This window comes from Chiloscyllium plagiosum, unplaced genomic scaffold (assembly GCF_037043375.1).
Source record: "Chiloscyllium plagiosum isolate Xiang-an unplaced genomic scaffold, Cpla_swu_hap1 HiC_scaffold_17, whole genome shotgun sequence".
NCBI lineage: Eukaryota > Metazoa > Chordata > Chondrichthyes > Orectolobiformes > Hemiscylliidae > Chiloscyllium > Chiloscyllium plagiosum.
This window is the reverse complement of record NW_028270155.1, coordinates 42,300,157-42,328,030: the sequence shown is the minus strand read 5'-3', so window position 1 is coordinate 42,328,030 and position 27,874 is coordinate 42,300,157. Positions and strand designations below refer to the sequence as shown.

The window sequence follows — 27,874 nt, the reverse complement described above, 5'->3', positions numbered from 1 at the left end:
GTGCTGGTAGGTGGGACTAGATTGGGTTGGGATATCTGGTCGGCACAGATGGGTTGGACCGAAGAGTCTGTTTCCATGCTGTACATCTCCATGACTCTAGAATTCTTAGCAGTCGGCTTTTGCCCGAAACGTCGATTTTGCCTGTCCTCGGATGCTGCCTGAATTGCTGTGCTCTTCCAGCACCACTAATCCAGAATTCTTAGCAGTCGTCTGTCTGGAATTCCCAAGATTCACAACTCTGAGTGGTATTTCATCTGCTCCTTTATTCTGAGACTCCGACCTCCAGTTACAGATTCTAAATTCAGAACAATATCCTCTCAATATCTACAATATCCTGTCAGCCTCTACCTTATCAAACCCCTATGAAATGTTATTTGAAATGTTAATGAGTTCACACTGCATTCTTCTAAACTGAGGAGAGAAGAGTCAGTCTATTCCATCTTTACTAGTAGCTGTGGCTTACTTTGTCGTAGTCCACTCACTTCAGCTGGCCATTGGGGCGCTGTCACTGCTCCTGACTTTTGGAATGCTGCCACTCCTCCTGGCCGTAGGGGCGCTGTCACTCGTTCTGGCTTAGTGGGGTCCGCCCCTTGTCCTGGTTGCGATACGCTCATACTCTTCCTGGCCTCCTGGGGGCAGTGTGCTGGCGCTCTCGGTCACTTCTGCGCAGTCGCCGCTCTTGCCGCCAGTCCGGCCAATTAAGGCAAACAAGCGGCAGAATTTGAATTGGGAGCCCGTTGTAACGGCCGGAAGAGAGGCGGGGATCGGGTCGCCATCTGCATCGGCCTTTCGGGGAGACAGACTCGACACACGGGATGGTGGAGGCAGCAATAATGCCAGCGCTGACGGATCCGATGCTGCCCGGAGAAGGTGAGTCCGGGGGGAGGGAGTCCCACACCCGGGCCGTCTGCTCCGGGAGGGAGTCGGGGGGCGGTGGGAAGGAGCCCCACACCCAGCGGGGAAAGCTCAGCTGCTGCTTTCTCCGTCCCTTGGTGTGAATTATCCTCAAAAATACTGAGGCTCCAGCCGCTCGGCATCTCTCACCCACCATCCCATCAGAGATTAACATCACTCCACCCTGTATCAGTAATATTTATAATTTAATTTTAATCTCCTGAATAATAACTTGACATTCCCGGATACATTTGTGAACTTGACGGAACAATAATCTCTAATCGTGACCGTGAGCCTGGCAGTAGGAACTTTGATGGTGTGACATGATCTCTCCAGCACAGAAACCGACATCTTCATTGAACTCCATCAATCTGTAGGTCTGTGTATTTCCCCTGGCATCTACCTGGCTTCCTGATCAGAGCAACCTGGTGAAAACCCCGTTTGTTGAGAGTCAGTTATTTGCAACATTTTCCTCTGTGTGACACCTCGTTATGGCCACTACAGTAATCAGTTTTCCATTTTCTTGGTGGATTTGATCCTGGAGGCTGCTGGTGTTATTGAAGTGAATGTATTTATTCCCATGCCTAAACATCCTAAGCAGTAAACTGCGTGGATTGACACTGTATTGACGTCTAAGCAGGGTTGGGTCCGGATATTTATAAAACCCTGTAGGTTTCATGGTCATTACCTGGTGCTAGCCTCTAAATTACTACATTTTTAAAATTCAAATTTATAACTTGTCTACTAGAATTTGAACTGACAACAGCTCAATGGTAGATTCTGTAATCACAAGAAAACCATAACTGTATGTATGAGAGGTATAGTTAGTAAGTTAGCTGATGACACCAAAATTGGAGGTGTAGTGGACAATGAAGAAGGTTACCTCAGATTACAATGGCATATTGATCAGATAGGCTAATATGCTGAAGTGGCAGATGGAGATTAATTTAGATAAATGCGAGGTGCTGCATTGTGGGAAAGCAAATCTTAGCTGGACTTCTACACTTAATGGTAAGGTCCTTGGGTGTGTTGCTGAGCAAAAAGACCTTGGAATGCAGGTTCATAGATCCTTGAAAGTGGAGTCGCAGGTAGATAGGATAGTGAAGAAGTCATTTGGTATGCTTTCCTTTATTGGTCAGAGTACTGAGTACAGGAGTTGGGAGGTCATGTTGCAGCTGTACAGGACATTGGTTAGGCCACTGTTGGAATATTGCGTACAATTCTGGTCGCCTTCCTATCGGAAAGATATTGTGAAACTTGAAAGGGTTCAGACAAGATTTACAAGGATGTTGCCAGAGTTGAGGATTTGAGCTTTAGGGAGAGATTGAATAGGCTTGGGCTAATTTCCCTGGAGCATCGGCAGCTGAGGGGTGACCTTATAGAGGTTTATAAAATCATGAGGGGCATGGATAAGATAAATAGACAAAGTGTCTTCCCTGGGGTGGGGGTTCCAGAACTAGAGGGCATAGGTTTAGGGTGAGAGGGGAAAGATATAAAAGAGACGTGAGGAGCAACTTTTTCACACAGAGAGTGGTGTGTGTATGGAATGAGCTGCCAGAGGAAGTGGTAGAGGCTGGTACAATTGCAACATTTAAGAGGTATCTGGCTGGGTATATGAATAGGAAGGGTTTAGAGGGATGTGAGCTGGGTGCTGGCAGATAGGGCTAGGTTGCGTTCGATATCTGGTTGACGTGGACGAGTTGGACCAAAGGGTCTGTTTCTGTGCTGTACATCTCTATGACTCTATATCCTCTGCAATAATAACTATAGGACTACTAAATATAAATAATACACAATTATTTATAATTTTATATATTTTGATTTTTTTCCCCAATTACATTATTCTATTCTTGCTAAAGCTGTCATTCACTGAAACTCAACAATTTCCTTCGATGTACATTGTTGTTGTTCACAACCCTCATTGATCTATTAGCCATGTATTTACTTGTAAGTATTGAGCATGGCCTCTCAAAAATTATGTGCTGTAGCACTCTGCCAGCTGATCTTGCAGGGTTTAGTCTGTTGTTCTTCAACATTATTTCCCTGATTTGTTGCAAGTTCTGTAGCTAAATACCATGAGAGCAATAATATTGTATCTAAAATTGTGATTAGCTTCTATTTTAACTGTCTAAGGAATTGTGCTTGACAACGAATGTTATTCATTTTATATCTAACTGTATTTCAAGATCAAGTGGAAATTAGAGGCAATCATGACAGTCCCAAAAAGGAAAATCTGTTGCTTCCAAGTACAACGAAGTTTCCAGAAGTTATTGAGACAACTCAGCTTACCTATTATGAGCGATACAGGGCCTACCAGGATTACATCTTGGGTTAGTTATTTTTTATAATGTTTCTAAATGACATTATGGATTTCTATATGTAGTATAGAATGCAAATGCATTGTCACACAAGTTCAGATGTTGAAAATGAGAAATATAGATAATGCTGATGCACAACAATATTTAACTTTGGTAATGGCATAAAAAGGGATTCAAGCCAGACTAGAGATGTAAAAATGATTTTTCACAAGCAATTTAATAACAGTACACAGGGGCTTCAAAGTGTTAACTGGTAAAAACAGGTAACAAGCTGATAGGAATTTGGCACAGGCTTCATGTTGCAATCATTGCAAGAGCCAGCATGGTGTAACAGGGAGGCTGGAGCAGTGAGGGCAGTAGCATACAAAACCAAAACAAAGAAAAAGATCCAGCATTGTGGAGGCATCCCATCATGACTGTGGCACTGGAGCAGAAAAATATGTTTGTGCTACCAAGTCATTCCAGTGATCGACGAGATTGGTGTAAATTCTTGCACTCTGCCACGCATCAGTGCATCAGGATGATCACCAAAGCACTTTTGAGAGGACTGCTTCCACACCAGTCCAGGCAGTCAAGCTGAGAGACCATTGCTATATACCTCTGGTTGTAGAGTTTGGGCGATTGTGTGCAGGTGATGCTCAAGGCTCCTTTCGAGCAGCAAGCTGCCTTTTTTACATGAAGGCTTCTAACCTCTCAATTGTAATACTATGATCGTTGTAAAAGGATCATTGTAAAATGTGTGCATGTTTCGTGGGAAGCAATCACTGTACCCACAATCATCAGCCTCAGATCCCCATAGCTTTTATGGTCCCTGCATGCCTTCCAGGATGGAAGCTGGGACATGGCTACTTACACAGATGTGGAACCACACATGGATGCTGAGGAAAGAGGGCCACTAGAATGAACATCAAATGGGCTTCTAAAGAAGTGATTTAGATGCTCTGATATTTGGTGGAACTTTTCAGAATGTTCTATTGCAAGTTTTACATATTGTGGTGGTCCTTTGTCCACTGTACAAAAGCTGCTGGAAAAGGGGCAAAGTGTTGAACAAAGAGGGTCTCATGGATTGCAGTTTTTCTGTTGCGAGGTGCAGGACTCCAGGGACACCAGTAATGTGAAATAAGATGTGTTTGAGGAGTTTGACTCTTGCAATCTGGGTCTAAAATTTTACCTTTCTTCAGCCCAGTTATCATGGATGAAGCATTTAGTGCAATGGCACTATCTGTCACATCCTGCCTCTTGAGAGATGACTTCATTTGAAGTACCAAATCCAGCAAGAATCGAAAGATGTTGTTTTCCTTTAAGTGCACAGTCAATGCAAGGCTTAACATTCAGAAGTTTTATTCACCTGTGCACTTCAATTTGAGCTAATTGTTCTCTTTGAATTCTACTTAGTATACCCTATGTGCTTGTTGCTGACCTGAGGCTTCTAGGCCAGGGGAGGCCTCCAGCTGTCCAAGACTTTGAGGGCCTAGTCCTAGTTAGGCATTTCTGCCTAGATTGTGGACCCTTCCCTATCATTGCAGCTGGTATAAGCACTGGTGTCAGTGGCAGAAGGGCTGGAGCCACTACCCACTCCAGGAGCAGCCAGAAAGTATTCCCAGAAAGCAGAGAAGCCAATCTTTCTCCCTTGTAAGTTACATCTATAATACACATCCAGCATGAAAATCATGCAAACACCAACCTCAAACTTGCATTCTCATTTCCACCTCGAGTTTCTTTACAAAGTGATGATATGCAAGTATCCACTCAATGTTCTACAGAATATGGTTCTCTGTGAAGTATGGCTGCTGAATTCCTAATGCTTGTTAGCTATCCTGGCAGGCAGACAGACCCCATTAGATATGCTGACAGCCTTTTGGGCGCCAGCAGCTGCTGCCGTGTCACCTAATGTTGCCATCACTATCTCTCTTCATGCTTCTTTGTTCTGTGGTCAGTTCAGCGTCATCCCAGTACTGATTGCTGTTGTCACTGGAAGATTGTGTGTATAGGTATTGATTATTCACATGCAAAAAAGAAGATACACCTCCCTGTCAATGTGCTGTGACCTTTGGCTAGCTCCACCATTCAGCCGTTAATGTTCTGATATTTAATCAAATATTTTTGTCAGCCCTTCCAGAAAGAAATTGTACTGTTCGATCGTTAGTTACCAAATATTCTGTAGAACATCAAGACACCTATACTAATGGAAAGTGACTGCATTAGCTGCATTAGATTGTAAGGTAAAATTGATATTTGGGTGTTTAGTCCAAGAAAAAATATCACAAAGCTTTTTCTTTTGTTTGCCTTGTTAGATTTCAGGAATTAACTTCAAAATTCTTATTCACTTCAGACACTTAAGTTGGGTGATCTCTATAATTATAGAATGTCCATAGAAATAATTTACCATGGCATCTATCATTTTATTCTCATTGCATATTTTTGTGTTGAACTCTTTGCAGAATATTATGTAAAATTCTTGATTGAGGTTTTATATTAAGGTAATTGAGGATTCACTGTTCATGATTTTAACGAACAGGTGATACTAAACCATCAGAAGTGAAAGATTTCATTGCAGAATACTTGGAGAAGGTCCTCGAACCGTACGGATGGCAAGCACTCTGGTCCAATGATATGTTTGAGGTGCTTGTTGAGGTAAATGTCTGTTAAATTAATGCATATGGTGAATGCTAACTACTGCATTTTGCACTTCTGCTTGCAGTGCTGCACAAACACATTATAGCATGTGTTCTACAAGATCTATTGGGCTTCAACCCCTTGGTTATGCAGATGAGGTGAGATGTTTTGGATGTGCCTTGAGAAAAGTACAAATTTTTTTTAGTGATTTCTCCAATTTCACTGATTCAGATCTTTGAGCCATTGTCAATTTTACATTTCATTCCTTGATACTTCTGCGTGATCTTTGTCATTTAAGCGTTCTTCAGGCACGAAAGAAACTTGTCTAAATTTTTCAAATCACTGGTTCACTATTTCCTCTCCTGAGTTTCCATGGCTGGATTTCCAAATGCCAGTTGGGATGGGAATGAATGCAGACATAACTTGAATATTGTATTCCTAGAAGGTAGCAGAACACAATATAATTTTAAAGGGGGGGGGGGCGATTTCATGAAGAGAGGAGATAGTGATGCATCCAGAACCTGAATACCTCGATTTAAGTGTTCTGAGTTCATTAATTAGCTTCCAAGGAGTAGCTTTGAAATTTCCTTTGGCATGCACAGGGGACACTATCTTGGATAGGTCTGGATTCAGCTGGCATGCACACTGGAGAACCATGAGGTCTCATACATAGGCTGGCCAATTCATTTAAAAGAAGGAAGTCTTGTGCAATATTTTGCCACAGCTGCTTTGAGATATTTGTGTTATCAATGGCAGCAGTAGAATCCTGAAAGGGATGCCAGCCTGCAGCAGGGATTGACAGGGGAAGTCCTGGTTAACAGATGAGTGGTAATTGTGGGAGTGGAAATGTGTGCATGTTACTCTGTTACTAACTGGAGCAGCTTCAGCAGAGGGATTCTCCTGGTGAGGGTGGTGACAGAAGGAGTGTGTTCTGGATATCACTAATCTCTGCAAATGTCTCGATATATCTGAAAACTTGACGCTGTTTATAGCTGCCTGTATGCGTCAGTCCAGGACACCTCTTGCTGCAAGATCTTAATCAATGACAAGCCCAATTATAGTTGTCACTTGCCTTTTCAAAGAGCTCTTGCTTTCAGTGTTCTGCTTTTGGTTTACTCTTGGCTCTGTTGATTGGATAGGAGAAATTTTTTTTTTTTTTTTTGGATGAACTGTTCAACCTCCTCGATTCCTGAAGAAGGGCTCATGCCCAAAACGTCGATTCTCCTGCTCCTTGGATGCTGCCTGACCTGCTGCGCTTTTCCAGCAACACGTTTTCAGCTCTGTTGATTGGATGCCAAACTTGTGTCACGAAGGCATTTAAGGCCTTTTCTGAATAGAAGGAAGAAAAAGCAACAAGGCAAAGTTGATTAGCCACAACAGTGCATTCTTGATCTTAGTTGCTTTGTTCAGGACAGAAGGGCAGAGACCAGTGTTGCTATTTGTGCTGTGATTTAGTGAAAGCAGAGCCTGTGGATCTTCTGAACATGTTTGCTCGGATCAGCGAGGCTTGTCTTGCTTGTCTGTCACCCTCTAAGTGCATCATACCCACAACTATGATCTGTACTTTTTGCAACCTTCTGCCCGAGTTCGTAGAAATACAGGTAGCCATTTTAAATTTGGCAGATTGTGTGCTTCCATTGTAAAATCTGCCTTGTTTTATCCCCTTGAAGCTGCAGTTACAAGAAAGTGACTTACATTTATGTTTTATCAAGTGTACTGCCATTCCCGACACCATCTAAGGTACAAAAATAGAAAAATAAAGTAATAAGTTAATCAGTACAGTTCTTTTTAGTATAAAGTAGAAAAATAAAGAAATAGTTAGAAGCGCAGATTAGATGTTAATATTGACCCTCAGCGTGGTGAATTGTGCACGGATGCTGTCAAATTCCCAGCCAATACATCTATTCTTCTCTATGTGGAAACGATCTTTGACGTATTGTATTCACTGGATGACTGCTTGAAAGGACGTGACAATTGCCTAGGAATCAAAGGGCAAGATTTACATTGAGTATGTCCTTTATCGGAGCTCACTAATTGATTCCATATTGAAAAAACATTTTCATATGCCGTCCATACTTTTCGGTTTAATTCAGCTGATTTGCAGCAGGTATAGTTCCATCTCAGGATTTTTGTCAGTGTAAAATATGTCCTTTGTCTTGTCTTGCTTGTCTGTCACCCACTAAGTGCATTGGTTTTATACCAAGAGCGATAAATTCATAAATTAATTTGATGTAACATACTCCTATCTTTTTTGACTAAAATTAGCCATTTGCATTAATTAAGAACTTGTGTAGAAATTCACATTCAATCAAATTTTTTCAGGCATCTTGTATGCAAAGCTGCTGATGTTTAAAATAATTTGGTTAAATTCATATTAAGCTTATAAAAACAAAATACTTTTAATTACTATGGTCTCCTGGATGAGATTATCTATTCTACCGCAATGTGTCCCTATCACAAAAAGTAGTCTCCTACTCCATCAGTATAAATATCCCCTTCCCACTAACAGCTACCAATACTCAGCCTGTCTATCATTTTGTTCTGGCAGCAGTTAGCTTAAGCAAAATTGCTTGAGATACTTGAGTTTTGCAGCAAGTATGCTTCAAAAAGGCAACACAATTCTGTGTTAATTAAACTGAAAATGAGGTCATACATTGAGTTTGTTGTATTTTTGAAAAGTAAACTGTTTATAATTTCAGGTGACTGATGTGGAGACTTCAAGCCACAAGGCTGTGGTAAAGTTAAGCGAGCCATTCCTTTATGAGTCTGAAACATATCCTCTTGATGCAGAAGCAATGGAAAGTTTTCTTGAGGCAAAAAAGCACTTGGTGCCATTGCAAGAACTATATGTGGTGAACGATGAGTCAGGAGAGTTTGACCAAACTGCTCTTGCCATTGAACATCTTCGGTAATAAATTTGATAATAGACTGTTTTTGACCTTTCCTAAAAATCATGAAAGAATTCAGCCCATTGAATATGTTTGATAACTTTCTTTTAGTTTGTGTTGTTACTACTAAACTGTTAGACATAAGCTGTAGTTTTTTTGACCTGGAACACAGGCACGATTTTAATTTTGTTTGAGTATTAGTTCAGTTATGAAGCATGGTTCTTTAAGGATGCAGGAAGCAAAAATCAAACAGCAGGTTGAAAACCTGGTGCTCTAGCAGAGACAGGGTTGAAACTGAGAAAGTGGACTGATAAGCATGCCGGTATGATTTTATCCTTTCCTTGTGGCATTCTAAATCAATGAGATATTTTGGCATCCTGTGGCAGTGATATTAGTATTTATCTACATTAAATCAGGAAGATTTCATATCCTTCATTTTAAAAAAAACCTTTTACTTAACAAAATAAATGATTGGATTCAGAGGCTCATATAAACACACTTTTGACAAGTTTTCTATAAATAGAAAAATAATTTTTCAAGGCTAGTGAAGTATTCTGCAGTAGTTATGAAGCTAGTATGTTATTTAAAAATCCAACTAAACCTCATTCCACAAGGTTTTGAGTTGCATTCTGGTCACCACACTGCATCAACAATGCATCCTCTGGAAAAGTGTAGAATCACAAGTAGAACCTCTACATTTCTACTTTATTCAACTTATGTGCGAACTCCAGAAAATGCAATAAATTCCAATGGGGGTACTGACTGGTTTGTTGCTTTATCAGTCTACTGCCTAGTATTCAGGCCAAAACGTAAATCTGATAATTTATGCTGCAAATGGTCTTTATTGCATTGGTGCCCTTAAAAATTGAAGTTTCTGTTCAGTTCTACATTGCAGAAGTAGTAACTTAAAGATGTGGACCATTATTGATTGTCATTTATTTTACAAAATTGCATTGAGTGCATGAAGCTTCTTAATGCATGAAGCTTCTCAACTCTATTTTAAACCCTGCATTTATTTAGCTAATCGATTTGTAGCTTTCATTTTACAATGGATTTTATTTGGTTTTTGATATGTTAGAAACGATCGATCAATTCAAAGCAAGTGCACCAGCTTTTCTGTTAAAACTTGTTCAAAGCAGAAGTGTCACGACTGAAGAAAACTTAGTCATAAAGCTTTTTCCTAGAACCTCTCCGAACCTCCTTTACCCAATAATTAGTTGAATTTTTGAATGATTTTACAGGCTGCTGTAAATGATAAGTTGTATGTTTTTAGTACTTCTCTGATACAAATAAATTTATTTGTATGTTTTACTATTTATTGCCATTGGTTACAGTTAATATAAATTGCTTGACATTCATGTTTTGTAGATTTTTCTTTCTTCACATTTGGAGAAGATGGGACGAAGATGATGAAGATGATTTTGATTATTTTGTCAGATGTTGTGAACCAAGATTAAAACTGTTAGTATGATTTGCCAAGGTTTGACACAGTCAAATGTTGAACATTTTCAGAATATTTAGAATTCATTCAGAATTTGTAGAGTTAATGTAATTTTTTATTACTCGGGTGATGAATTTAGTACAGTGTTTCCTAGAAATGCAGTGACATTTCTGTAAGGCCTGCCACTGATTTAGCGGAAATTATAAGCTTACTGTGTTTAAATATGTAAATCTCTGCATGTTCGATAACTTCCCTTCTGCCCTGATATCAACATGTCAGAATATTATGTTGTCAGAAAATAGCTGTATGAACTTTTAAAACCCCAGCTGTAGTGGTCAGTTAAAAGCATGGAGCAAATTTTAAAGACACAGTTGACATAGACATTCTGTAGAAATTCCATGCATTACTTATTTTAATGAGATGAAGTATATAAATGTTTAAGACCAAAAAATGCTGGAAATAGTCAGCAAGTCATGAACCGGAAATGTTAACTTGATTTCTCTCTCAGTAGACGGTGCCTGATCTGCTGAGTATTTCCAGCATCATTTAATTTCAGATCTCTTAAAAACCACAGTACTTTGCTTTTGCATTTTTTAAAATATTACTGATAGGCTGCATTCCCATTAATTTTGGTGTCATCTGCATAACTGCTGTGCACAAATCATCAGAACTGCAACTTAGAGTGAATGTTGCTGATAGCCCTTGTCTGCTTCATGTTTCAAATCTTATTCAATTTTAATTAAATTGTAACTGTCAATGAAATTAGACGCTCCAGAGAATTGTCACCAAATGAATTTTATAACTGAATTCAATCATTTATGAAATCCTCCTCAACTTTTAGCCTAATTCTCATCCTGCCCAAGGCTGGCTGTAATCCTTTGAGCCCTGAAAATAAAGTGAAATAATGAGATAGCAGTATTTGATTCATGACACCAGATGGTGCTCTAAGCAAACTGAAATTTGATCTTGGCTTAACAAGAATATTAAAATTGGCTTACCCCGTATAGTGAATTGAACTGGAGAATTTATTGACGATTGGATTGCGATAATGTTCTAGAATGCAAGATTGTTTCTGGATGCAGATTTGTTCGCTGAGTTGGAAGGTTTGTTTTCAAATGTTTCGTCACCATACTAGATAACACCATCAATGAGCCTCCGGATGAAGCACTGGCTTTCTATTTGTGTTTAGGTTTCCTCCTGTTCTTTTTCTCAGGGGGTGGTAGATGGGGTCGAACTCGACGTGTTTGTTGATAAGAGTTACAGTTGGAATGCCATGCTTCTAGGATTTCTTGCGTGTACCTCTGTTTGGCTTGTCCTAGGATGGATGCGCTGTCCCAGCCGAAATGGTGTACTTACATACAGATGAGGAAGGACACCACTTTGACTGGGACAGCGCACCCATCCTCAGATAAGCCAAACAGAGAGATGCATGAGAATTCCAAGAAGCATGGCATTCCAACTGGAACTCTTGTCAACAAACACATCGAGTTAGACCCCATCTATCACCACCTGAGAAAAAGAATAGGAAATGACATCATCTACCCAAGGAAATCTAAACATATAAATAGAAAGTGGTCGTACCACCAGTGCTTCATCCGGAGGCTCACTGATGATGTTACCCCGTATGGTGACGAAACGTCTGAAAACGAACCTTCTCGCTCAGCGAGCAAACTTACATCTAGAACCTCAACCTGAGCTACAAAACTTCTCAAAACTCGCTAAAAATAGTTTCTCATTCTCTAACAATTCTTCCCCCTCTATTGAAAGCTTTTATTCCTTGTTGCGGTGTATATCTCTGGTGTTCTCTTAATACTTTGCCCTTTTTTTTAATGTGTTAAAGCTGTGATATATTGACAGGCAATTTGCCTGTGGAGGGACAAGGTGGACAAGTTTGATCCTGTCATTGGCCAGTATTCAATAGCAGTTCCTGGGTAGCAGTTTGGTTATAGCTCATGTGTTTATGACCCCTTTCCACAGTGGTTCTGAGGTTAATCATTATGCTCCCCTAACTGCTCTGACAAAAGTTGGCTAACTGAATGGACTGAAGATTGGATTTTTAAATTTATTTGTATGGATTATGGAATGTGATTTATTTTTAAGCAGTGCTGTGGAAGTTGACACCTGAATGTAGATTTTGACCAATGAACATAGAACTCTTCATCAAATTAAGAAGTGCTGGAATCCTATTTTAATTTTCACTTAACTAATTAGGTTTCAGACATTACACCAGAATTGGGACTGAATGAATCCATATCCTGAAATATTTTCATGCTGTCAAAATCATCCATAATTGCCATAAACAAATTGGAATATGAGTTCAACAGTACCTTTATAAATTGTATAAAGGGGAGTGCGACTGTGCTGGTTATGAAATTAATGATACTCTTTTATTGGAGAAAGCATCCAATTTTGTTTTTAAATTCAGGTACTATGATATTCTTGAAGATCGTGTTCCTGCTGATCTTGTTGCTGAATATAATCGGCTGTTAACCCAATGTGAGGAGACTTATAAAGAATTTGTAAAAGTGAGAGAGAATATATCTATTAGTGATTCAGCGGCAGAATCTGAACTGAATAATGTTTCCATGGTGGAAGGAGTTAAACTTTGTGAACAATTGGAGAAGCTTAAATATAAACTTCGAATAATGGAGGCCCCACTTTATAGGTAATTGATACTTGGTTTCACTTCTGTTTACAACCAATGCCTTGCACCTTTCCTGTTACATATTAAAATTAATGGAAGATTACATTTGTTATAAATCAGCTATTTACTTTTTTTAACCACAATTCAATACTTTTACGCCCATGTAAACTTTAAAAGAATTAATAAAAATACATAGAAATGTTATTCCTCGTGGAGAAATTTGATTTTTCGCCAGTATAAACTTAACGATTTTTATTTGCAAGGGTATTGAGTGGTCATTTTGAAGTTAGTATGCAGTTAATACCGCAGTTGTAGTTCATTTAAACAAGGTGTAACTTTTTCAAATGATTTTATAGTTAGACTGTGTTAAAGTGAAATTTCTCATGTTGATTGCTGAAAGATTCCAGACCTTAAATGCAGAGTTTCTTTTGTGGTGATACACTCTCCACTTTATGAATGACTGCTGCTCCAGTAACTCGCATGAAGTTAAAAAGCAACCCACTTGATTGGCACCCATCCATCACCATAAACATTTATTTTCACCACCGTTGTCACACTTTGGCAGTATTTACAAAATGCATTGTAGCAACGTCCCAAGGCTGCTTCCATAGCATTTTTCAAAACTGTGGCCTCTACCATTTAGAAGAGTGGCATCAGATGCAAAGAAACACCACCTACAAGTTTCCTTCTAAGTCTGTCATTCTGACTTTTAAACATTTTGTTGTTCCGACACGTTCCCCCTCTCCGATAGTACGGAGTGTACCTATACCACATGGATAGCAATAGTTTAAGAAGCTAACTCAGCAACACTATTTCAAGGGCATTAGAAATGATTAGTTACATCCACAGATGTGGATAAACCAAAAAAAAATCTGGATGTCCGTGCGTGTGCGGTTTCCTGAAATTGTCAGTTTTTCTGCATTCATGATGGCAAGGCTGATAATCTCATGACGTTAAGTGGTGAAACTCAGACGTTTCCTTTGGATACATCTGGTACCATATGGATTTGTTTAAATAGAACAGGGATATAGACATGTATTCTGTAGAGGGTGTGGCTTAAAACATAAGTCTGAAGTAATTTTCGATTTCAATACTTTAAAATGCATGGAGCATCTTTTTTGCTCGGAGTCATTCAAGGTTAGCATTCATTGCCCATCTTTTAATTGCACCTGAGAAAGTGGTAAATTGCCTTTTTGAACTGATCAATGAGAACCTCCATATTCGGTGATGGCAATGAATTTGAACATCAAGCAAAAATGATCAGATTCTTTCTTGTTGGAGATGGGTATTTGTGTAGCACGCTATCACTTCTTACTACTAACTTCCTACTGACTGAATTTTGTTGCATGTGAGCACGAATTGCTTCATTGTTTGAGGAGCTGTGATTAGAACTGAACACTAACAGTAGACATCTCTATTTGAGAATATAATAGGGGAAAGTGTCATTGCAACAGCTGAAGTTCGTTGGGATTAAAATATTACCTGGTGGATCTCCTATGTTGATGTTCTGGACTGAGATGATTTACGATTGGGAGAAATTTGGTTAAATTTATTTTAAAAATCTGAAACTCTAACCCTGACTATGAACATCAATAACTTTAAAAACATTTATTTTTAGGTATGTGCTATGTCAGGATGGCTATGGATTCCCAGCAAAGCAGGCTAAAGGACTTCGTCCTTCAGGTGAAAATGTTATTCATGTAGTTTCAAATTCTATGACCATCACTCTGCTACAATCTCTGCTGAGGGAGAAACTAAACCCGGACTGTGTTACTCAGGAGCATGTGCTCAAGGTAATGATTCTTAAGACATCAACGTATGAAATATTAGTTAACTAAAGCCATTACTTTCAGTTCTTAACACAGTCAGAACTATAGTAATGAGGATTGTAGAGTGGACCAATTTGTAATCCTTTTGCAAAATGTTTTGGCATGATGAAAAATTAGCTGTTGTATTCACAGACTTAATTCCTTTAAATGTGCAGTGGCTTGTTACTGTATGATGCTTGTGTTGAGTAATCGCAGTGCTTGTTCAGTGAGGGCTAACCTTTGCTAGGGCAGGGTGATCCTCCCCTTTTTATTTAAACAAAGCATTGCACTCCATGGATCAACTGAAACCCTAGAATGAGTTGATTGGATTTGTGTTTTAACATGTGCAAGAGGGTATTTCTGATAATGTGTCCTACAATGGAATGTCAACTAGATTTTGAGCTTTGTGTAATTGGTGTAATTGAATTCAACCTGCAAACTTGTGGTTAGTGCTCCAAAAGGAGCAAGTCTGATTGAGATTTGTGGTGGCTATTCTCTAGTTTTCATTTAAGCTTTTGCGATATAAAATTTGTTAACGTGGCATCATATCAAGTCAGTTTAAGATGTAGGAAACCTTCGTGTTAACTGGCACAGTTTCTAAACTTGTACCTGACAATTATTTTCCAGGAAATATGCAGTTAACTCTTTGCATGAAATATTCGATAAGCTTTCAATGAAGGTTCCTTTGATCATTAATTGGAATTATATAATTCAGGGGACATGTGCAAATTAGACTTGGAATGGTTAACATTGAAATGAAGTAGTGTACAATTATGGTCCTTTTTTCAACTCGAGTCCAAAGATTTTCTTCTACAAGAAGTTATTTTACATGAAATGTTTATCTTTTAAAGTAGGAGCAAATGTTTTATTTAGCTACTTTTTATTTTAGTTTCACAGTGATCCACTTCTAGCAGTAAATGCCTGCTTTGAAAGAGATGTTGTTGTTATCTGTCCTGGCCATTACTATGTGAATGGCTACTTCAGCATTGCTGATTCCATTCAAGTTGAAGGTAGGTACTTAAGGGCAAAATGTATATTTTACATCATTTATGCCTGCTTTCTTATCTGTAAACCTGGTGAAGGGTGATCTATCAATGCAAGGCTCCATTTACCAACTATTTTTAATCTAGTGGTACATGTTTATAAACAACTTTATGAATTATTCATTTCTTTGCTTATCTAATGAAAATTCAGGATGCTATAGAATAGAGTTCTGAAGATGCAAAATAATTGTAATATATCGTACTTCGTTAAATCTCTTGCCAACTGTCTGATAGTAATTCATTTGAAATGCTCAAGTTTATATTTTTGCTAGTTTCATTCAACAGCCACAATCAAATATGAGTAATATTGAGAGGGTAGAAGTTAGAGACAGAAGCACTGTTTATTGTTGGCCGAAGTTAGAAGAAGCAGAGCAATGGATTTGGAACCAACATGCACGTGACTGTACAATGAGATGGAGTCTTATTTAACATGATCAAACCATGAGGGAAAGGCAAAGCATAAATCCTTTCAGTTGGATTTTGAAAATTGAAATAAAGAGCAGAACTTTGGAAAGAAAAAATGTGAGAGCTCCTGTCTGAACTTATGATTGGGAATGGCACATGTTGGGCAACTGAAGAGAGTTAATGAAGGTTTTTCTGTTGGGTTATGAAGTTTAGGGATCTGCTGGAAACTCTATTCTGGTATTTAACATTCTTTAACTTTCCATACAAGCGCGCACTCCTACATTTGTATTTTTTGTGAGTGTTAGTCATAAACATAAGTATGAAGAAATTATGTGTGTGTATAGAATTTTGATAAGACTACAGTTTGTGGTCAGTTCTGGGCTCCATGTTGTTAAAAAAAAATATGTTTAGGGGGCAAGGTAGGATATGAAGAGGATGTTTAGCACGGTTGCCGAGAGAAAAGGAGCAAAGTGACATAGAGTTTTGAAATGTTAGATTTAAGGAATATTGTGATCTGCAGAGGATTTGAACTTCCACCACTTTGTTACTGTAGAAATCTAAATCATTTTGTGCATTGCCTGGTAGAGACTGTTTATATCCTTCAAGTCTGCAGTTTATTGTCCACAAAATCATTACATGCTTTCTTCCTCTGACTAGGGTATGGGCTTCCTGATGACATTGTGCTGGAAAAGGAAGGTAAAGGAGATGCCTTTGTTGCTTGCACTGCCAGTTGTTTAAAAATATCCAATTTGAAATTTATTCAGCATGGTGCTACAGAGGGTATTCTATGTAAGTACAATATAATTGTCTGCTACACTGGCAAAGATACAGAAACCTGTGAGCATGAGATTTTAAAATCTTTAAATTCCTATGCTTTTATAAATTTTGATCAATTATTGTTAGAAACCACTTTACTACAATTCTGCTTAGTTATACATTGTTTATTTGTCATGCCTTCTTGTACTTTATTATAAATGCTTCTGTTGTTCTCATGCCATCAGTACCTCGACACACACCAGGTTGATAGAGGGCAAGTATTTTCTTTTGTACACAAACTCATCTCAATGGTGCTTTAAATGTGCATTATCTCCATAGTATATAAATAAGTGCTAGACAGTGAGTATGTGTGGTGATCACTGTTGTTTATCCATCCTGTCCACACCTTTCAGAAGGTCAGTTATGCAGTAGCAATAAAGAATACAACTAGTGTGAACTGAACAGGCATCTTCTGTCCAATCTGAAGCAGTGTCAGTAAAGCAAGGATTCAGCTGCGATCTGGGAACGGCTGTGTAAACATAAAGGAGATTGAATTAAGGCTCTTGTACTGCAGTGATTGTGTTCATCTCTGGGCCAGAAGATGAACACAATCAAGTCTCAGAATGTACAAGCACGTTAATTAAAAAATACTTCTTAAAAAAAACACTTGAGGGGTGGGTAAGTTGGGAATCCTTGCAAGTCTGTGCCTGCACTTTGCCAAGCTGGCCATTGGTAGGTCGAGTTGCAGGCTGTTAGTGTTTGCAAGACCCAACTGCCTACCCCTCTTCTGTTGTTAAATCTGTAAGATGGGCACCAAATATTCCTTGGAGATGGGAATATTTGGTGCCCATAGGCATTCTTCAGGCCTTCCACAATGTTTGGCATCCAAGGATTTGAAGTGCATTAACTCTTCCCAAGATATCACTTCAATTTTAATTTTAGTTTTTCTTTAAAATTTTGGTCAGTTACAGTTCTGTTTCAAGGGACTATCACTAATCAATTTTATTCAATTGGATAATCTAGTTATAAACTCCTGTTCCTTTATAGAAAGGCATTTGATAAAATTGTGTGATTAAGTTAGGAGCTGTGTGCTGGTGATGTTTCATTTGAAGTAAACATAAGACAGAGTCCACCTTTACTCAGTCATCCTACAGACTATCTGAAATCCACTGCTCATCAATGTCCAATTAATTGAAACAAGACCTGGACCCCAGTCCCTAGTCATAGAAGCCGATGCGCCACTTGCCTCCTTAATTGCTTGCTATGCCAGTATCCTAACTTTGATGTACTTGTACAGGGAACAAAGTTACAATGAACATCCGTAATTAAAAGTTTTGCAACTTCAAAAAATTATTCTTTTCTGTTATTGGAAAGCAAATAATTCCTGCATACGCTATCTACCTTGTTGCAGACTCATTTAACTTGTTCATATATGTGGCTAGTCTTTGGAGAGTTAGGAGATTATTATTGCAAAATTCCTGATAGCTGATCTGCCCTTATACTCATTGTATTTCTAGCCAACATCCACAACCAAAATGTTGTTGATTAGGGATTCTGCAATGTAATGCAATCTGCGATAATTAGACATTTTTTGTTTTGGAGGTGGCAATGTCCCTGGCATAGTTAAACATTTGTCCTTCTTCAATATTCCCAATTCTTTTTTAAAAAATTATCAGCATTTGAGCTTATGACTAATGGGTATTCATAAAAACAATCAGTTTCTATTATTGAAAAGCATTACATTTTGCCTGAATTAAATTCAGATTTTAAAATCTCAAACTTTTTCATATAAATCATACCAGAGAGTTTTCACTATTGATTTACTGTTTATTGGTTTACAAAGCAGTGCAATGCCCACTGTGGTTCAATTCCCCTCACTGCCTGAGGTTACCATGACGGATTCTCCTTCTCAATCTCTCCCTTCACCTGATGTATGGTTGCCCTCCGGTTAAACCACCAGTAATCTTTCTCTCTCTCTAATGAGAGAGCAACCCTATGGTCTGATAAGGTGACACAATGTAAGTGCTGTTTATTCATAGTATTAACAATTTCTTCTTTAATTTTTAAGTAACCAAATATAGTGAGAGAGACTCCGAGAACAATCAGGTTACAAAGTTTTTAGTGTGCTCAGTAATTTGGGCATTGATTAATGATTTTGCATGGAGTGATACTCAAGCAACTTTGTACTTGAGAGCTGACACAAAAGTATCCTTGGTGACCACTTATCCTGGGTGATTATACCACTTGAGAACCAAAGCTCTATCAGCCACCAGTACATTAACAACTTGTATGGTTATATTGTTGTTTATAGACTCATGCCAATTATTATTGTTCATACATAATATTGCAATAAATTGCTGTACTGATAATTGCTTTCTTAGAAAATAAATTCAGCATGCATTAGTAGACAATTACAAGCATCTTATCACGTCTTTTATCCCTGAGATCTTTTTTTTTGAAGCATCTGAGATATCAATCTGTATATATGGACATATTCGTGAGAGTTCATTGTGCTGTGTTCTGAAGTATTGACGTCAAGGTTAGATGTGCAGAGGTGATTTTCAGGTATATGTATAGTGTTGAGAGTTGATTACCATTTCCATCTGAGCTTCCCATGTGTTCAGATAAAACCTACATATCAGATGAAAATAAATAATTTGCAGAATTTTCGGTAAAATGCTGGGTTATGAGATGTGAGCAGACAGCTTTTATCAAAGAGCCAGCAGAGGCATGATATTCTTTCTGTATTGTAAGGTTCTATTATTCTACAGGATGACTTTTTTTTCCTGACCAACACATCAAAAATTAACATTTCCTTTGGGTGTCTCAGGTTATCGCATTTCTGCATTTAGACTTAAATTAAGTTAAGTTTTGAAAGTTAAATATTGGAAGAGCATCTATCTTGTTTTTGTACAATCTTTGCTGTATGCTTAGGATCTAAATTTTTATACTGACAAGTTATGATTTTTTTTTCATTAGTCTAATTTGTTTTATAAGCAAACTAACTTCAAACAGTCCTGCTGTCTAATCAATTATTTGTTCCTTTATTTAGCCAATGGAATAAAGTGGGAAAACATGTTCCATTCTTTTGATTGCATTTTTAAAAACTCTTTTAGGTATTCGTAAGGGTCAGGCTATTCTGGAGAATTGTGTATTCCAGTGTGACACTACAGGAGTTGTATTGAGAACCACAGCAAAATTACACATGAAAAATTGTGACCTGTATGGAGCAAAGGTATAGTTTAATGCCACATCTTCAGAACTACAAAAATACTGGAATGGGATGATAATCTCTTGACTTTTAATTTTATGGAATTTTTTTTTGAGAAATGACATGCCAGAATGTCTAATGATGGAAGAACACAATTTTGCTCTGAATTTGAGCTGAATCCATCAGTTTCCATAACAACCTAGTTTAAATTATATGCGAATACCACGTCTTTTAGGTAATTGATCAGGATATATACTTTTTGTGCGTTTCCAAGAATTGTCTGCTTTTCCTTTTAGCATACTTAGTTACGCTGTTGCACAAACTCGACATGATCTAAGAGGGTGTAGTCAACTTGCTGTGGCTAGTAAGATCTATCCAAATGTGTTGTAGATAGATTTTCTTCCTTCCCTCTCATTTGTATCATCAAATAATATAATTGTGAACTTTCCATTGGCTTATATCAGAGCTGATGAATGCTAAGGAATAATATTGCCTGTTTTTTTGGTATTAAAATTATATGGGGTAACTTAAATATGTGAATTGTATTCTCGTGGCCATTTTTATTAAAGATTTAGTTTTAAAATATATGCATACTTTTCTAAGTAGTAGAGCCAGTCAGCAATTGGAGTTTACTTGCTTCTTGAAAATGCAATTAACAATGAATTTAATTAGTGTTGCTAAGTGAGAGGAAATAGTGTTAAATGATTGTTAATTGATGAAAAATATCAATCTAAGGTTATAACAAGCTTTGAGATAGAGAAAAGATTAAAATGTTCTTTTTTTAGTTATTCTTAAAATGTACAGTGGAACTGTGTTTGTCAATACTATTTCCCAGAAATTCTTTGCCATGCAATGATGTTATGATCGGTCTTTTGTTTTTATTTCATTTTTAATTACTTATACATTATGCCAATACAGGACCATAAAATGACTAAAATGTAGGTATACTTAATTATCCCTGCTCTAGTTAAATTTGATCAAAGTAAAACATCACATAATTAATGTGACCCATTCATGCTCCATAAGAAATTCAGCAGAATATTTGATCTGTTTTGTAGCCTATTCTTTGAATTGCTGATCAATAACCAAGAGCAGATTAGCTTAAAATAGTTTCTTGATTATTTCTTAATTTACGTCTAGATCCTAGTTTCTTTTAATTTATACTATGGCAAGAACAAAAAAAAGTGTTTATTCCAGATGTGACATGTTTTGAATAGAAACAGAAATTGTCACAGCTTTCCTGAAGGCATTCAAAATGAACATTGACTAATTGATTTAACTGTGCAGTTTAAAGATGAGAGCACTTCAGGAAATATTCCTCAAGAGGCAAGTACCTTTGAAAAGACATGGTTTTATTTTCTCTGGGGTTGAATTATTGCTGAAGAAACCAGTTTTGTAACTGCATTGTGTATTTTGTGCTGAATATAATTTTTAATGTTGGTTACTTTAAAGAAATGCAATATAATATGTGCTTTTCACTTGGTAAAGTATCAGAAAATATTTGTAATTTTTAAAATAGTAATTTTAATCTTTAATTTTTTTAGATAATGCTAAATTACATTGAGCGAAGTACATGTCATTTTTTTTTATGGCATTGTGTGAGTACCAGTGTATTTCTCAAGCTAGAATTTTTAATCTGTGAAGATCATCAAGCCCATCGTGCCTGCCAATTCCATTCTTGGCATAATTGCATACACAAGTATCCCACTCTTGATCATACATTTTCCTCGGAGACAAAAAAAAATCCATTCAGTATTACAGGAAATTCCTGACAATCATAACATAACCAAATCTATCTTGCAGCTTTACTTTTAAGTGGAAATATCATCTTTCTCTCTAACTATGTTGTCATTCATTACACTCGCATGTTTTGGCAGCTTCTTCCAGGATAAACAAAAAGGATTAAATTTCTGATGATTATTGCGTTTCCTGGGAAAAATCTTAAGACCGTTTTTCTAACTATGGATATCAGCTTGACACATGCAAGTTGCACAAAAATTACTGAAGTATGGTTACTACCAGTCTCTCAGTTGGTCCTTGTAGTTTTCATAGTAATGTAGGGAATGATTGACTGACTCAGTAATGATTTTCAATGAAGAAATACTCATAATGTGTTTGACATGATGAAACTGAACACTTAAGTCAGCAGTAATGAAAGCTCTCACGCAAAACATAAATTCCAAAGAAAGATTTAAGTTTAACCTTAAATTAGAGGTACATTTATTTAGCACATCTTTGCAGAGGTACTAAAATTGAAGGATTGTCCCAGAAAAATAAGTATTGCTTTATCAAGCCACAAAGCATTAATCATGATCCTGTGAACAGTATCTTTTGAAATAATTAAGATCATTTGTACTTTACAGGTTTTCACAAGAAATCACCATTTAACTATAGGTTGTCACAAAAATACTTTGGCTCCTGGCATCATTATTTTTGTCCATAAAGTGAACTACTTTCTGTCTAATTTTAATAACCATGTAGGAGGGAATGGGTATGTTTGAAATTATAAATGAAAAGTCTTTGTGAGCCCCAATTCTATTTAGCACTGCCTAATTACTAGATTTTCTTTTCAGGATTTTTTTTGAATCTGAGAAGCCTGAGAAATTCTGGAAATTTACAGCAGTTCTTCCTCTTCTAATTTAACTCTAGTAAAAACCAAATATTGAGAACATAGTTTTACTTCAATGGTTAAACGAAAGACCAAAAGCAGAATAGCACACAAGGTTATGGAAATATTTTTCTAACAAAATTAAACAAACAAAGAAGGTGGAAGATGTAAATGAGAATGAAGAAAATGAACCATTTAGTTGGCAATATTCATTGAGGCTGATGTATTTAGATGTCACAAAAATTGTGTAGTGAATCGTAAAGATCTAAACTTAGAAATTTGGGAAAATGTATGTGCATTGAAGATCTGGTTGCAGCCAATGTGGGAAATCTCTTATTGTTTTGGAAATATCTTTCTTGGGAGAGGATTAAGGGGGGAAAACACTGATCTGCACGGAAGATTTAAGAGGAAAAAGATTAAAATGTTGTGTTGTTTAACAGGGGGCAGGACTTGAAATTTATCCAAGCAGCACATGTGAGTTGTTTGGAAATGACATACATCACTGCAAGGAGGGAATACGTATTAAGGTAAACCCAAATGCATTTAAGAAAGTTAATAATCCAACAAGAGCAGCTTTCATTTATGTAATGCCTTCTTTGGAAAATAAATTGCAATGCAATTCTTGAATAAGTAGATAAAACAAAAGCTGAGCCAACAAAGGTGACCCAAAGTATCTGCAGCTTGTACATCATGGTTGTTTATACGATGAAGGTAAAATCCAATTGAAAATGTCCATAAGGCTGGAGTGTAGTGATCCATGGATTGCCTTTATGGCATCCATGATGTGGAGGAGCTGGTGTTGGACTAGGGTGGACAAAATTAAAAATTACAACACCAGGTTATAGTCCAACAGGTTTATTTGGAAAAACTAGCTTTCAGAGCATTGCTCCTTCATCAGCTACCTGATGAAGGAGCAGTGCTTTGGAAGCTAGTGCTTCCAAATAAACCTGTTGGACTATAGCTTGGTGTTGTGTTTTTTTTAACTTCTATGACATCAGTTATCCTGGTGTCAGTGACTGCCATGCCAATAATATCGAGCACTGTATCCTCCATGCATTGAAACACCCATGCCTTTCTCTAATGCTTTGCTGATGTTGCTTCCTGTTACGTGTCACTAGCTTTATTTGTGATGAGCTTCACGTAAGTGAGATCCACTGCTGAACATACAACCATTGATGTTTTTAATGCTAAACATGCTATACGCATGGAGATGATCTGGCAGGTAGCATAAAGGTTCAAATGTCTGCATTATTTCCATTGGGTGTAGGGTAACTACATTGCAATCTCTGTGACTGTTAGTTGACCTTTTGAATAATTTTGTGGAGGATGCAATAAGAGATGCCTACATATCCATATTGTGTTTGATTTAAAAAAAAAAATCACAATGAGTATGAAAGTGTCTTGGAACTAGTTGTAAATGTGCCATAGAATGCCATGTCATTTGTATTTGATATTTATTACAGAATTTTATGGAGGAACTTTATGATGTACCAAAAATAACAATGATGAACAATCTGATTCATAACAATGAAGACTACGGTATCACAATGGCCAAATTTGCCATACACTTACCAAAAAAGAAAATTTCCTCTGCAGTTGCAACACAAACAAGTAAGTGGAAATCTTGTAAATTGATTAACTTAGTTTTGTCACTTGTGATCTGAATCAGGAAAAAGAAAAGAGCTGATGGAGTTAAATGATGGGAGGAAGTTCAAGTGGAATATAAACACTGCCGTGGACCATTTTGGTCTGTTTCTCTGCCACTAATACTATATAATTTGTACACTATCAATCTACAGTGAATCATCTTTGTGCTATCAATATGAAATATTTGTAAAATATGACATGCATTTTATTAACACAGGAAATGTGGAAAAGTTAGAGGATTTCCCTTTATATGTTCAGGAAAAGATTTGTTAGGTTTTCTGATCATGCTCCATTCACACTCTGATTATGAAACAAGCCTGATCTGGGTACAGCAGTACTAAGCTAATCTCTCGACTTGGACTGATAAATCATAAATAACATTCATATAATAATGCTAAGTAATGGCCATTTTGATGAAGGGAACTTGTCTACCATCTGTAAAATGAATCACACTCTTATAAACAATGGCTACCAAAAGCAGACGAGAGATCATTTTACTGTCTGATGCTATATTTGCACCTTCTCACCTTCATTCCAAACATGACTATATATCACAAACAGCAGATGATTTAGTATTGAACTTGAAGCACTCCAGTATTCCTCCCACCAGTCTGAAGAACATTCATTCACCTCTTTGCTTTCTGTTCATGTTTTGTAAACTTGCTATTGGATCTTGCACATATTGTGTTCCTGTGTATCTGCTGCCCTTGTCCTTCTAGATGAGTGGTCATGTGCTTGGAAGGTTCCATCTAAGGAGCTTTGGTGAGTTGTTAGTGCATCTTGTAGATGAAACACACTTACCACTGTGTATTGGTGAGCGTGAATTTTTAAAATGCCAGGCTGCCAGTCAAGTGGGCTACATTATTCTGGATGTTGTTGAGCTTTTTGTCGTCGAAACTGCACTCATCCAGATAAGTTACTTATTCCAGACTTGCTAGCCTCTGATCTGCTCTTGTAGCCATTGTGTTCACTTGGCTCATCCAGTTCAGTTTCTGGGCAATGGTAAACTCCAAGATGTTGATTGTGTGTGGGGTGGGTAATTATAATATCATTGAACTTCGAGCGATAATTGATTCCCTCATTGGTAATGGTAATTTCCTCACCCTTGTGGCAAGAGTGTTTATCCCCTCAAACCTTTAACTAGCAAACGTAATATATAGTACTCTGTCAAAACCATTTGAAAATACATGAGTATATTGACTGCACTACCCGCATATGAACTGCTTTGTCTTCATCTCTCCATTCTGTTCCCTCATCAAAAAACTCAAATCTAGTTTTCCAACATTTATTAATAAATCTTTGTCTTGTTTCTTTGTGTATGTTTGCAAAAAAGGCTGTTAATTTTATTCCTTTGTGTCGAAATGGACAGGCCTGTAACTGAACAAGTGGTTGTTTTTTGAATAAAATTTGCAATACTCCAGTTCTTTTGACTCTATCTGCAATCTAAGGAGAATTTGAAGATTGTGGTCAGCACCTCTGCAATCTCTAACCATTCTCCTTTTTCCCATCAATTGAGAATGTGTCCAAACTGGAAGGTATATTCACTATATGGGCTGCGGGCCTTTCAAGTTGTTACATCTTGTCTATTTTTTAAAATTTAATCCAGCAGCCTGGCAACTTCCTTGTGTACAGTAGCTTTATTAATATCCTTTCCTTAATGGCTGCAGATGCAAATAACTCATTTAGTCTCCATCAACAAATATCCATTTTGGTCTATGTCAGTCCTTTTTGCTGTTAATATGCTTATTTGAAGATTTAGATTTTCTTTTCTATTAACTGCCAATCTGTACTTGTTCTGACTGTTTGTCACCAATTGCTTTTCTTACCTCTTTGATTTTGCATTTAGCCTGACTCTCTGTATTTTCAAACTGATATTTGTCTTATGGCCCTTGACTAGAACAGTACTTTAGGAACATCACAAGAGCTACAAGAGTATTGAGAAGATTTGTAGCTCAGGTTGAGGATGGAGGTTTGCTCGCTGAGCTGGAAGGTTCATTTCCAGACAAGAAAATACAGCACCTTCTGGTTGGTGTGGACCACCATTTATAACCCATTATCTGTGCCAAGTGCCTGTCACAATGCAGTTGAGTTCTATTGTTGTTTTTCAGCAATGGCATCTGTCGCCATTGCACTGTAGTCGTGGGTTATAATGGTGGTCCACGCAAACCAGAAGGTGCTGCATTTTCTTGTCTGGAAATGGTTCTTCCAGCTCAGCGAGCAAACCTACATCCAGCTACAAGAGTTTTAAGGTGGCTCTCCATTGTCTTTTGGGAGCACCAATGGCTAATGTTGCCGTTACCTACACCTTAATATAAATATATATTTTAAACAAGTCTGTCTCAATTGAGGGTTTACTGAGTTATTATGCAATCATAAATTATTCCATTACAATAGTACATGTTTGCAGAATATTTGAGAGTTTGAAATTTTGTTTCATTGTACTTTAGTGAGATTTTCCCCTTTTTCCCCAATGCCAAGTTATTTTTGTGGGGGAAATTGTTTCTGGAAAAAAATCTACTTTTATCTGGAAAAATAGGTTGAAGTATTACTAAGGCATTCTTAACAACTATTATGAAAGGTAGCTCAATAAAATTGCATTAAATTAATATCATATTATTGAAAACAGAAAATTATTCCAAAACAGAAACAAAATTTGAATGTCTATCTCATGACTGTTTAAAAATTTTTTTTTAGGTGATACAGAACAAAAACAGAATCCACAGAACAACATCGATGAAAATAATTCAGAGTTAAATTCTGACTCCTGTGAAATGCAAAATGTATCACCTTTATTAATTGAGTGTAGTTCTAACAAATGTGAACAAGCTGTGGCCTTGAATCCTTCTGATGCTGCTGAATGTGATGAAGTTATAACAAATGAACTAATTTCTACTTCTGCGACAAAGAGGGAGCAATCCAGAAGCAGATTAAATGAGACGCTAGATGCTGGGGTGATTGATATGATGTCACAAGAAATGTTTCTATCCATCGTCAGTAATCATTTTAAGAAAAACGGGAAAGGAAGCTTTGGAATTGTGTACTCCTAAATCCAATGTAACATAAACCCTGATGTATGAAATACATTTGTACATAATTTTTGAAGCAACTGTATAACAACATTTTTCATCAGCTTAAAGTTGTGTATGTAAAATGGAAAAATCACAAAGCTTGGCAAATGATAGGAAGAATTGATGAAATTCCTTTCTCGATAATTCTATCTTAAGGTGTTCTAGCTAGTTGGTGTATGTAATCACGTTTGTCATTCATCCAACTCCGGACCTGTGTTCAAATGCAATGCAATTTTAGCTGATTTATTGCCAATGAATTGTGTAGTATTGATGATGAGTTAAGAATACATTTTCCATAAACTACAGAAAGAGACTTAATTTGTTGCAATTCAATTAGCTGTATAAAATTATAACACTTAAATGCAAGATTTGTTTTGGGGTTATGTGTACTATTCATCATTTTTTCCATACCATTATTTGGAGCTATTGATTCTAAAGTATTAAACTATTGTGCTAATTTCAGGAATCTCTTACTTGGCAGTGTTCTTCCTGTTCCTGATCTCTTTCCCACCCACCCCCCCCCCCCC

The 27,874-nt window shown here is 37.2% G+C and overlaps 1 protein-coding gene across 3 annotated transcripts; it reads left to right on the top strand.

Annotated features, from left to right (window-relative positions):
- Nucleotides 1–716: 716 nt before the first annotated feature.
- On the top strand, nucleotides 717–27,813 carry shcbp1 (SHC SH2-domain binding protein 1). 3 transcript variants are annotated; one of them, XM_043706892.2, is made up of 13 exons: nucleotides 717–870; nucleotides 3,081–3,224; nucleotides 5,731–5,846; nucleotides 8,528–8,736; nucleotides 10,085–10,177; nucleotides 12,583–12,822; nucleotides 14,420–14,594; nucleotides 15,499–15,619; nucleotides 16,715–16,846; nucleotides 19,930–20,048; nucleotides 23,073–23,159; nucleotides 24,096–24,243; nucleotides 26,974–27,813. In XM_043706892.2, exons 1-13 carry the CDS (start codon nucleotides 816–818, stop codon nucleotides 27,324–27,326), a joined length of 1,992 nt encoding a protein of 663 aa, XP_043562827.1. In that variant the 5' UTR covers nucleotides 717–815; the 3' UTR covers nucleotides 27,327–27,813. The 3 variants fall into 3 exon arrangements, with proteins under 3 accessions (XP_043562827.1, XP_087852001.1, XP_043562829.1); XM_087995875.1 differs by lacking the exon at nucleotides 5,731–5,846 and having other exon boundaries at nucleotides 733–870; XM_043706894.2 differs by lacking the exons at nucleotides 717–870; nucleotides 5,731–5,846 and adding an exon at nucleotides 5,914–5,986 and having other exon boundaries at nucleotides 3,087–3,224.
- Nucleotides 27,814–27,874: the final 61 nt, after the last annotated feature.